We start from the raw sequence: 12,589 nt of genomic DNA on the forward strand, positions 1-12,589 counted from the left end.
GTGGGTTACATTAATACACAATTTCCTGGTTCCTTTATGATCACAAGTGGTCAGTTTTACATCTCCTCAAAACAGGTGACAGCAGCACCATAGCAGTAGCACTCACTAATACATTGGTTCAGTGCCGACTCAGGAGAAAGTTCACTTTACTGAGTCATTAACACCACTTCCTGCAGCTCCTGGGTTTCTCTTAGGGGCCTCCCGTCCAAATCCTGCTCAATATATGTATGCTCATCCCCTTGACAAAGCACTACTGGATTTTGACAAAGACTTCCATTTTCTCACACAGAGTCTCAGGGGGGATTAAATAGCAATTGGCCCAAACTGTGACTGAATTCACCAGGTGACCTGCTATCTGGTTTCTAAAGTGGAGAGGTGAGGAGGATCAGAAAGCTGCTTCAGTCTGCTGTCATGAGCATCTTAAATCTGAAACCCTGATTATAAAGATTTAGGCACAAACACCAACAGAAAGTAGTAACAAATACCATCGCAGCTAGGCTCACAAAGGTGGCCTGTGTGTGCATACGGGGCCCCCATAAAAGGATGTTTGGGCAGTCCAGCTGGTTCTGAATCCCCATTAGCACTGCTACGAACTTCAGCAGCCTCAACTCTTCAGGAGGGGCACAGCACACATCTCAAAACAATCAAGTCATTCTTGGTCCCGAACAGTAACGCAGCACTGGGGTGTGCACCAAACCACAGGAAACCAGATTGCAAATGAGCTGTCTTGCTCCTGATAGACAAAGGGCAGTAGGCTATTATCATTGAGGTCACATTGCAGCAGAAATCTAGCATTACAGGACTAACAGCCAGGCGTGTTCTCTGGGAGCACAGCCTTAGGTCATCTGGACAGAAAAGGCCTGAAGTCAATACACGGGCTGCCCACTCGGGGTCCTGTTCCACCCTGCTATGAAATCCTCTAAAAGGAGACAGACAGGCAGCAGAACAAATATGCAGCTGTCTGAGCTGAGCTTTCCAGGGTAAAATGCTAAAGGGAGGGTTGTTGGAGCCTGAAGTGGTTACTGAGAGTACAGTGGGCAGAGTTAAGGCTGATGTGGCACATGGGGGTGGGGTGGAGAGGATTGGATCTCCAGCCCAGATACGGAGGGTGAACATGGTTACAAGGGGTGTAGTGAGCGGGGAACGTGAGATGAATGCAGAGGGTTAGAGCATCAATTATACTGGGCACCTTAAATGAAAATTTCCTGGATGTTTTGTTTTCTTATTTCTCAGTCTTAGTTTTGCACTAAAAGTCTGGGTTGGTTTGTTTTTATTGCAGGAATTCAAAGAGGAAGCAGCTTGGATTTCAATGATCTTGCCAGTTATCAAATACAGAATCACAGCCCTGAAAAGGATCCCTGTGTAAACAGGACACATCAGAGGAAACAGAAGAACAGAGTTGCCTTGATAATGGCCTATAAACAGGAAACGGCAATGGGGGAATGCCCCACTCATCTGTTATTGTCATCATTGTGTGGGTCTGGCTAACATACTACTTTACTGTCACTCAGACACCATAATTCATGATCTCAGTCACAGTCAACATTTACCATCTTATCCCAATTGCCAGTACTCAGCACTGCTGGGGGGTTATTCCTTCAAGAAAAATGGTTGTCCCCAACAGCCCATTCAGATTAGCTCAGGGCTAGCTTTCCGATTTGCAAGACGTAATGCAGAAATGTAGGATTTGCTAACTAAAGGTGCGAATTTAACATGGCTTCGTTAAACTGCATTTCATTCATTCAGAATTAAAGTGGCCTTAATCTGGTTTAGTTTAAATCACAGATTTAATCCTGAATGTGAGTGTCCACACAGGAGTTTAATGCAGTTTAACTAAGCCACTTTAAATTCAATACAGATTAACTTTCCTGAGTAACCCTGTGTAGACAACCCCTTATGGAGGGTACTCAGACCTCAATCAGTCACTTGTCTTACTTCTGTATCCACCTGTTGTCTCTTGTCCACTCTCTCCCTCCCACCCCAGAAACATCCACTCCATTTAGATTATAAACTTTTTGGAGTGGGGACCTTGGTTTTGTTCTGTGTTTGCACAGCACCTTGCACAGTGAGTTCCTCGGCTATGACTGGGGCTCCTAATTGCAGCAGCAATAAAAACAATACAATAAATAATAATAGACACCTCCCCTCATCCAGAGGTGGGTTGAAGGGAAGTAGGCTGTGAGCAGTCTACCCAGTCAATCGAAAATGTAGGGCCCCAAGGAGTAACTTGTCTTGTTTATGCAAAGTTTGCCAGATGCTACTCTCTCCTCTCATACACACAAAAACACTAACGAGAGGACAGTCCATGCTACTCCATACAGATGAAATGAAGGAGAACTGCAGTGCGTGAAGACTATTAAAGTCACTCTGGAGCACCTCATTAAAGTCCATGAAAAGGGCACAGGAAACCCCACCGACCCCTGCAGTCAGATGTAGCCTGGACAGCCTGATGGTTAGTTTGAGACAATGAATATGCATTTACAGGTGCGTCCCTGCTTTTGACTCATGGCACACACACGAAGCTAAAGCAGGTCTATGGATGGACCTAAGGCTAATGCTACCAAGTGAGAGAACCCAGTTTGATTTTAGCTGCCCAGAGGTTGCACACTCATTTGCGGGGCAAGTGTGGGGAAAGAGCATCTTGAGCTTCACAAACAGGGCCCCTTGCACTCAACAATGGAGCAGCATGGAGAGATGCCATGATGAGTTGTGTACCAGTTCTCCACTGCCAGAAGAATGGTGGCCATAATACAGGTTCTTGAGGAGGAGGAAAGGGGTTTCATGGAACTTTGGCAGGGACATAGAAAAACACCAGGATAAATAGCAGCTATGTGATAATATAGTCCTAAAAGCAGAGCTGCACCTGATAGAAGAAAGGCTAACCCAGGCATTCAGGGTTTTCTTTTGATGAAGCCAAGACTGAGTTGCTTGGAAATTTTCAGAACCAGGTTAATAGATTACTAAACTGACCTCTCTCTAGACACAAGCCATTCTCTTATCAGGCTCAAATTAACACCTTATCAAGATATGGCAGATGCACACCGTGTGAGAAAGAACTTGAGCTAAGATCCAAATGTTTATTTGCTCCTTATCTCTTTAAAAACAATTACACGGCTGGCATTAAAACATGGTAAGAAAATGTTAGAAGATAATTTTATATTATCAACTGGTCACTAGCTGAAACTTTAAAGACCATTTGATCATTAATTTATTTAGGGAGAGGGAAAGTTAATTTGTCTAATGATTAAAGCACTCCTAGGTTTGATTCCCAGCTCTGCAACTGACTTATGATACCCTAGCAGGTCACAACTTCTCTGTGCTTCACAGCATCCTGAGATCCCTCAGATGAAGTGAACAAGTATTATTATTATTAAATGGGTAGGAACAACTTCAAAATCATATCTAGATAAATTGCAATTATCCAAATGGCTAAACGGACATATCAGATTATAATCCAGGTATACCGGCATTATAAACAAATAATTTTCCTGTGTGACTACCACCAATTTATATAATTAGAATTGAAAACCCAATGTACTTTTCACCCTTTATGCTATTTGTTGGCTTTTAGCATTTTTCTTGCCATTAAAATTGATTAAGTCAATTCATTTTTGTTTACAGTCCATTTGACTTTCAGGTTCTGGGTCCTGCATTGTCCGGGGTTGAAAGGAAATGTTTATTTGTTGATTTTTTAAAAACGGACTACATGGGAAGTTTATTTTAATTAATGGAAACGTTTCCAGTTTATAAGAGCTTTTTTTTTTACAAAAAGCTAAACTTGGGCCAAATCTGAACTCTCTTTAACCAGTGATGGAACATTGTTTTTAACTGGACTGCTTCCTGCCATTAAAGCCTTAGAAAACCACAATTGTGCTTTCCTGCTTGCTCAGCTAAAGGTTTTAAGTTACCAGTGTTTTAATTAAATGTAAACTTCCATTTGTCCTGCTGCTCCATGTTAGAAGAGAAAGTAGAAATAGTAGCTATGTTGCTGAGATAGCAATGCTTAGTTTGGGTAAATACCTGTAGGGAAACTATTCAAACCAGCCCAACATTTTGTTTTTAATTCCAGAAACTCTATGGACTGGGAGGTTATGCAGAGATTGTTGCCTCTATAAAATCAGAAGATTGCAAGACAGACCAGCGCTGCTTATTGCACAGGCAAACCCCAGTGCCCTTCTCAAGTATGTAAATATGAGCATTTCACTACCCTACCCTCTTTTCCACATGGCATAAGTCACACCTACATTTCTACAGAGACTTCTAACAAATCCAGCCAAGAATATAGAATGTCTTTTCTTTATTCAGTCCACAGTGAACTTTATCTCACTACATATGTCAACAAACCAGAGGAGCCACTCAGCCTTCTGGGCCTGTAGTAGTGTGACTGCCCTGCTCAGAGTTTTCTTTGTAAGCTCCAGACATGACATGATAATTTAGATGTTTGAGGGGCAGGGGTTTAATTCATTTTGCAATCTCTTTTTTAAATCCACAAACACACTTTCAAATAGTGGAAGGAGAATCCAAAATTGTAGGGCTTTGGCACCTAACTGTATTAGCACTCCCACTAAAATTAAGCTAATCTCTCTTTGTTATTCATTCCCCAAACCAAATCTTTATCTCAGACACCTATTTTTAATATCTATTTTAATATATTAATACCAATCCCTCTCTTCCCCCACCCTTCCCCCATTTCTCTTCGCCTCTAGTCACCCTTCCTTCCACTAACACGCCAATTAATCTTAGAGGATCCATCCTCCACCTGCTATCAAAGATCCTTCAGGGTAGCAGCCCCTCCTTCAAAGCTCAGAAATGCTTAGACATATTCCCTCTACAATCCAAAGAGTAGCATGTGCTGCCTCCATTAGACTCCCATTATCTGCTGTCCTAAGAAAAAAAGACTTCAGCTTGGTCCCAAACGAAGATCCACAGCTGCTACATAACCAGGGCAGCTAGCTTCCCTATAATATGTGCTTCTGATTTTTGTTTTACTTCCTTCACCCCCTTAAACCTACAGAGACAGAGCACCCACTGGAGCAACAAAGCTGTGATCATCCTCTGATGCCAGTGGCTCTTAGCTCTTCCCCAACAGTGTGGCAGGATTAGAATGAAACTAACAACAATCATGTGAGCTGCATCAGTTTCACTCAGCTGTCTCCAGTCCAACAGAAAGGATTTTCCTGAAGAGACTATATGAAAATGCATAGACATGAGAAAAAGTGGGGTTGCCAGGATCCTCTGTTGATTTTAAACCCTTGAACAGCTGCATGCATTAAGAGGACAGAACCTGCATCATAAGATCAGAAAGTTGGTCCATCAAGTTTAATAACCTGCCTCTGGCAGTAGCCACAGCCTGGTGCTTCAGGGGACAATGAAGAAAAACATGATGCACCTACATAATTGTGCAATGTTGCACAGAAGATGAAAATCCTTACTGACCTCTATGGTGATGAGCTGGTGCCCAGAAGCATGACATTTGATTAGCATCAATCTCCCTTATTTTAATAAATGTATCTGACACCCAAAGATACGAGTTCATATACAGATTCCATCACAGCTAAAATTGTGTCCTGACTGGATGTTAATCCTCGTCAAAAAGTCACCACAGAATTTAGCACATAATTGCCAATCTCAGTGCAGGGACGGCGCAGCAGTGGTCAGGACTGAAATGCATTGACTGAGCAACATACGGAAACGTGTACAGCCTGGTTCTAACTATGGTCCCTAAATCCTGATTTTCCTGAGAACTAGAATTCCCCAGCTGTTACAAACCAGCAGATGTGAAGCAACAGGCCCGCAGATTAGCACCAAAACCACAAATTCCAATCCTAATCTATAGAAAATGGAGATACTCTAACTACACAGCATAGCAAGGCGCAATTAGCGAACGTGCCTTTCTCCCAGAGAATTTCCCCTCACTCAGGTTTCCATGCTTGCGCAGGTACAAGTTGAAGATCCCGTGGCACTACAACTCTCCACTTGTCAGTAAGCAGGGCCGGGAGCTAATTGGCTCCAATGGCCTTGTGTGTGGGATGGTACTGACACACAACAGCTGTTACACCTGCAGTCACTCTCACCTGTGCCTGGAGGGCAGTCATTACCGGGAGAAGCACTAGGGGACATTATCAAATTCATATTATTTATCCAGGCTGGCAGGCACGGCTGGACCCAGGTAGGGGTGTCGTGAAAGGGGCAGGATGGGAATGGATCAGGCTCATGGACAGTTGCTTGCCCGGCACAGCCCCCTGCTCCAGCCAGGCCCCTCCACCTGCCAGCCTCAGCCCCCCAGGGTCCTGTCTTAAGCCCCCCTTGCCAGCCTCAGCCCCCAGGGGGGCAGCTTTAGGAAGGGGGAGCACCCCCCCCCCGCATTTCTTACCCTGGCTGCTCTCTGAAACCAAGCCTGAGAGGGGGGCAAGGGGGACTTTGAGGAAAACCCAGCAGCTGTGACCAAGGGCTGGGTTACCTCAGGGGAGCCTGAAATGCAGGTTCAGGATGTAACAGCAGAACCCCCCCCAGGAGTCTCCCCCCAAAGCAGCACCCCCAGAACCACCTCCCCGCCCAGATCACCCCAACACCCACGCCAGTACCCCAGGGGCCTCCTCCCCTAAACCAGCCCCCAGCCTCCTACCATCACCGCCACCGCCGCCGCACAGGGGCCTCCCGCCGCCGGGCCCTCAGGCAACCCCCCTCCTCGGGGCTCAGTCCCGATCCCGGGCCCCGGCGGCTCCCAGCCGGACCGGGCCTCTCCTTTTCCCGGCTGACGCGGGGATCGGGGCGACCGCTTCTCCCGGTGCCACCCCCCGCAGAGAGGAGCCCGCCGGCCCCGGAGTACGTGACCCCCCGCTCGGCCCGGCCGCTCACCTGGGTCTTGGTGGTGAGCTGGATCACCGCCTTCCTGAAGTTCAGCTTGGAGTCGGCGTTGCCCATCCTGCCGGCCGGACCTGCCCGAGCCCGGATCCGGATCCGGCTCCGCTACCCTCCTCCCGGCGAGCCCGAGGCGCTCAGGGCCGGCTCCTCCTCCCCTCCCGGCAGCGCGATTAGCGCGGTTCGCTCTCCGAGTCCTCCGCTCCCTACGCCGCCTCCATCCCCGGCCCTCACCTGCTGCCGCTGCTCCCCCTCCTGTCAAAGCCAGCCTCGCAGATGGTCTGCCCAGCCTGGCCTGGCCCTCCCTCTCTTCCCGTCATCGCGCCTTCCCTCCCTGCCACACAGCCCTCCTCCTCTCCCGTCCCTCCCCTCCTGTCACACAGGCTCCCTCCTCCTCTGCTATCCCTCCCCTCCTGTCATCCCTCCTTGTCACACACTGCCCTCCTCTCCTCTCCTGTCATCCCCCCTTCCCTCCCTGCCACACACAGCCCTCCCCCTTTCCCATCCCTGCCCTCCCCTTCCTCTTATTTCATCACTGCTGGTTTGTCCCCCATCCCTTTCTCCCCCTGCACACCGCCCTTGGCTGCTATATCTGGTCCTACCCAACCTTCTTCCCCTATTCCAGTTAGTTTTTCATCTCCTCCCCCTGCCAGTCCAGTCTTCTCATAAGCCTGGAGTCTCCCTCCTCCTCTCCTACATGTACCTCAAAGTCCCCATCTTACCCATTCTCCCCTCTCCTCCTTTTATTTCTAACTAATCCTCCGCTCTTTAATAATCCTTCCTCTGTCTTCTACAGCCCTGCCAGTTCCACCTCCGTTCTTCCTCCTCCTCCTTGTCTGCTCCTTCCCTTTCATTCCCCCCTCTCAATTCCCCAGCCCCATGGTGGAGTAGATGGAAGAGAGCTCTCCCATCAGCACAGAGCGTCTTCACCAGATGCCCTATTGTGGCGCAGCTGCATCAGTGTAGCTGCACTGATGTAGCACTTCTAGTGTAGGCTAGCCTTAAGACACAGGAGGTAATTTTCTTGCTCTGCTTGGCACTGGTGAGACCTCTGCTGGAGTGCTGTGTCAAATTCTGGGTGCCACTCTCTAAAAGAGATAAGGACAAATTGGAGAGAGTCCAGAAGAGAGCTACAAAAATGACAAAAGGTTTAGAAAACCTGATCTATGAGGAAACATTTTTTTAAAAAAGGGCATGTTTAGTCTTGAGATGACCTGATAACAGTCTTCAAATACGTTAAGGGCTGTTATAAAGAGGACAATGATCAATTGCTCTCCATGACCGCTGAAGGTAGCACAAGAAATAATGGGCTTGATCTAGGTTGGATATTAAGGAAAAATTCTAACTATAAGAGTAATTAAACTCTGGAACAGACTTCCAAGGGAGGTTGCAGAATCCCCATCAATGGAGGTTTTTAAATACAGGTTGGAAAAACACCTGCCAGGTACAGTCTAGGTTTACTTGGTCCCGCCTCAGCGCAGGGGCCTGGACTTCATGACTTCTCTAGGTCCTTTCCAGCCCTACATTTCTATGATTCTGCATACAACTCTCAGCCATTGTGTGCGGGTGGGGAAAGGATGGCGCGGGGGGGCTGCTGTGATCAGATATAGATCCAGGAAGTTCTAATACAGATAGCAATACTTCCTCCAAACACATCACTACATCCATCAGTTGAAATCGTCAGTAGTGAGCCTTGCAGTGTTCTCAGGAGTGACAGAGACCTGGCAGCGCTATACATCTTGGGACAAATTAATTGAGCTGAGCCTAACCTGACTTCAATCCAAAAGCATCCATTCTGCCAGGGATGATTTTGGCCCCCTGAGCACAAATGCAGGTATCAAAATACCTAGCTTTTCACAAAACCAGCTACATGTTAGTGAGACTTCTTCTGTGCCCTCCCCTGATTCCCTGTCAGGTCTCTAAGGATCCTTTTTATTTTTCTGAATTAAATTCTCTTTATTCTTAAGACTTTGTAACACTGCCACCATCCGTCTAACCAAGGAGGACTGGATGAACTTCCCTTCAGAGCCAGTCAACTCTGTTCCTTAACTGGAGTGAGGGATTGATCTTGAGCAGTGGTTCTCAAACTTATTTGATCACCCCCATTTCTTTGTGTCTGTAGTATTTTGCACCCCACCCCCTCCACCACACAAGAACATAAACCGATATATGTGGCAGTAGAGCTTCACTTCAATCAGTTTCGGCTTTTGTTTTTCACTGCAGTTGTTTTTTCTTCTGTTACATGAATGAGACAACGACCCATTGTAATAAGAGCAAAAGCAAAACTGCGATTGGGGTTGATGCTTACAATCAAATGTGCACACCGTATCGTAGCAAATGGATTAACGTACAGAGGGCAACAACTTTGTATAATGCTAGGCGAGCTTAATAGAAATCCATCAAAATGCATAGATGCCATCTAGAGTCAAATGCACAGCACCATCTGAGGACCTGATATGGCTGGAGGAATCAGCTTTTGTTAGTTATTCTTTGCTGCGGGTAAAATGTGTGCAGTAAGCTTTTTTTCCAAAGCTTCTCATGCCCCCCTCCCCAGAATACATTCCACACACCCCCAGGGGAGCCTGCCCCTCCAGTCTTAGAACCTCTAATCTTGAGCAAGACAAGGCACTCCCTCACCTTAAGGTCAGACAGCTCAATAACTGACTCCCAGTCCAAAGACTGGCCTTGCTAAGTATTATTAATTATTATTCTTTTAGCACTAGGAGCCCAGTCATGGACCAGGACCCCATTGTGCTAGGTGCTGGACACAGAACTAAAAGACGGTCCCTACCCCAAAGAGCTGACAATCATTTGAACTCAGGTCTCCTATAATAAGGGCAGACTGTAAGCACAAGCAGCTGATTGCTTTGGGGGTTCTTTGCAGATCTGGCACTTCCTAGCGGATTGTCTCTTCCTTGTCTATTCGGGACATCAAAAGGAGGAGGTGACTCTCTCCCCAATTTCCCTCCCACCTTTCTGCCAGAAGCTTGCAGTACTTCAGGACTGTAAAACACTACCCCTAGGCTGTCCTAGGCGAACCTGATTTCACGATATTTGCTCATTCCAGAGGCAGCTGATCCAGACAAGAGCAGGCAGGGTGGGCAGTGTCTGGCCTACTTTTCAGTGGTCTGCACAAACTTCTGAGAGAGAGTAAAAGGAAAGCAACAGAAACCCAGAGAAAATAAGAATCCTGAGCCCTGAGGTAAGTGGGTGCAGCTCCAGTAGAAGTCTCTGAGTCAAATGCAGCAAAACCATATGTGATGGTTTAAATGAGTTTGGGTGTAAGCTTGTCATTTAATGTGTGTAAGTGATAAAGGAGTATAGTTTGCAGAGATTTCTCATTCAGTGGGTGTGCAAAATGAGGGTCACTCACATGCTGAGGAGGTGGACAAGGTGTAGAGCTAGAAAAGGAACTAATGGGAGAATGTAAAAGTCTGGGGTGTATGGAGTGGGGTAGGAGCTTGTTTACAGCTTCCAGCTTCCTGTTAATAATAATAATAAAGAAAAAAATCAATACATTGGCTGAGGAAGATTGGAGGCCTCACGCTCAGTTTGATCCCATTTCTCTGTTTGGGTGTAAAACAATAACTTTTGAACACTGCATCCAATCGATTCCAAAGTTTCAGAGAATGTTCTAAGAACCGTTGGGTAGAATCCTACTGATTTGGGGGAAAATCAGAAAACTGGTAGGCAGCATATAGAGGGCACATAAAGCCCCTGCCATCTGCTTAGCCAAGCCACAGCTCCAAACACTTCTGCAATTCTCTATAGATCAAAGAACGGGTAGATGGCCCCAATTAACACCTTCCAGCATAACAGTACCACATCTCATCTCTGCCTATCCTCCCAGCAGAGTTGAATATGTTGACACCTTGAATGATGTATCCATCAGACAGAAAGGAGAAAAATAATAATGGTGTGGGAATGGAGGGGGCACAGAGATCTCCTGGCACGGGGGTGGGGAGGGGACGCAGAAGAAAGGACCCTAGTATAGGGTGGAAGGGGATGCACACAAAACTCCTTGTATGGGAGGGGAATGGGGACCCTAGTATTGGGACAGGTGGAATGGGGGTAAACAGAACCACTGGTATGAGTGGAAGGGGCACACACTGAACCTCTAGAAAGGGGGACACACATTGAGTATCTAGCAGGGGGAAGAATGGGGCACCCTGGCATGAGGAGAAGGAGAACATGGAGGAATAGGGGAGCATACAGAATCCCACAGCATGGGGGAGAATGGAGCACCCTGAAATGAAGAGATTGGGGGTACAGAGAGCACCTGGCATGGGGGGGTCACATGGAACCCCCAGTGGGAGGGAGAAGGGGGAAATGTTGGGCATAAGGGGGACATGGAGGAAAGTGGGGAATGGGGACACACACACACACAGCCCCTGGCTTGAGGGAGTCCCTGAAATGCCACAGGATGTGAAGGTGGTACATAGGCAGAGAGAGGGGAAATGAAGGAAAGCAAGGAGCCCTTGGTGTGTGCAGCGTAGAGTAACACCTAGACACCCTAAGGGAGATTGGAGTCCCATTGTATTAGGCACTGTACATACACACATTATGGGAGGGTTCCTGCCCTACAGAGCACACGTCTAATCAGACAAAGGGTGGGAGGGAGGAAGTATTATTCTGCCCAATTTACCAATGGGGAACTGAGGCACCAAGTGACTTACTCAAGATCACACAGGAAATCTGTGACAGAGCCAGCAATTGAATCCCAATCTCCTGAGTGCCAATCCGGTGCTTTAACACCACCCTCCTTCCACGTCTCCCAGCTACGCCCCCCCTTTCTGCCCTTTGGGGTGCATCTGTTTCCCTTGTTTTGCACATCCAAACGGCTGCAAGCTGCACCACTCTACCACCTACACAGAGTCACGCACTCTTGCCCATTGCGAGGCGTTTGCCTACTGACTTGGAGGGCAGTTGCCTCCGCTGGCTAATTGGTGCTGTCTGGGGGGGAGAGATTACCCTGCAGCCATCCTTAGCTAGCCCTTTCCTTCCTGCTGCTTCCTTCCAGCTGCTGTCACCTTTGCAGTGCCAGAGTGCTGCCGTCTGTCCCGGGCATCTGCCTTGCTGAATGCACAGCAGCAACAGAGTTTGGAATGAAATGCTCCCCTCTCCCCGGGGACAATTCCCAAGGCGCAGCAGCAAAAACGATCATGAGGCTTTTCCTGTCTCTGTGCAGCACGCATCCCACCGCCTGCAACCCCCAGCCGAGAGGACACCGAGAGCCAACCCTCCCTCCCTCTCATATGCATATTCAGACGTTGCCTGGCTGGCATTATTCAGCCTGAAGCCTTGCTCTGGCCAACTTGGAGGAAGGGTTGGGTGGGACCTGCATGCTCTAATCCGCCTGCCTAAAATGCATCTGAAACTCCTCTGATTAACGTGCAGGGTGGATGAAGAGGGAAGGGAGAGTGCCCCTTTTGCACGGCTTTTCCTGCAGCAGTACCATGCTAGAGGTCTCCACCGAACCGCAGAAACAGGAACTAGCTGCATGGGGACGGGAAGGTTCCTCTTTCTTTTGTGCATCACTGAGAATATCCCGGTGCAAAAAAAAAAAAAAACCCTCCAAAACCCACCCACCACCCCTGCAGTCTCCAGATTCCCAGTTAATCCATACAAAATCCGCCCCTCCGGAGAGTCGGACTGGGAGCAGAGGGAAGGAAAGGGACGCCTGCCACGTCTCAACGCCGCCCCCCCCCCCTTTCCTCTCCCCCTTACA

General features: G+C 47.8%; 1 protein-coding gene and 1 long non-coding RNA gene across 5 annotated transcripts in view; one reads left to right on the top strand and one right to left on the bottom strand.

Annotated features, from left to right (window-relative positions):
* HID1 (HID1 domain containing) overlaps positions 1-7,203 on the bottom strand; it is a 41,424-nt gene extending 34,221 nt beyond the window's left edge. For all 4 annotated transcript variants that reach the window (XM_067547514.1, XM_067547512.1, XM_067547513.1 and 1 more), the window contains exon 1: positions 6,859-7,203. In XM_067547514.1, coding sequence (XP_067403615.1) covers positions 6,859-6,924 — 66 coding nt within the window. In that variant the 5' untranslated portion in view covers positions 6,925-7,203. The remainder of the gene's footprint in view (positions 1-6,858) is intronic.
* Positions 6,110-12,407, top strand: LOC137152683 (uncharacterized). The gene is made up of 3 exons (XR_010919570.1): positions 6,110-6,169; positions 9,929-10,063; positions 12,259-12,407. It is a non-coding gene; the product is annotated as an uncharacterized lncRNA (long non-coding RNA).
* The last annotated feature ends 182 nt before the right edge of the window (positions 12,408-12,589 follow it).

The sequence above is a fragment of the Emydura macquarii genome, unplaced genomic scaffold, assembly GCF_026122565.2.
Source record: "Emydura macquarii macquarii isolate MOO-44397 ecotype Brisbane River unplaced genomic scaffold, CSIRO-AGI_Emac_v2 contig_1230, whole genome shotgun sequence".
In the NCBI taxonomy this organism is placed as follows: Eukaryota; Metazoa; Chordata; order Testudines; family Chelidae; genus Emydura; species Emydura macquarii.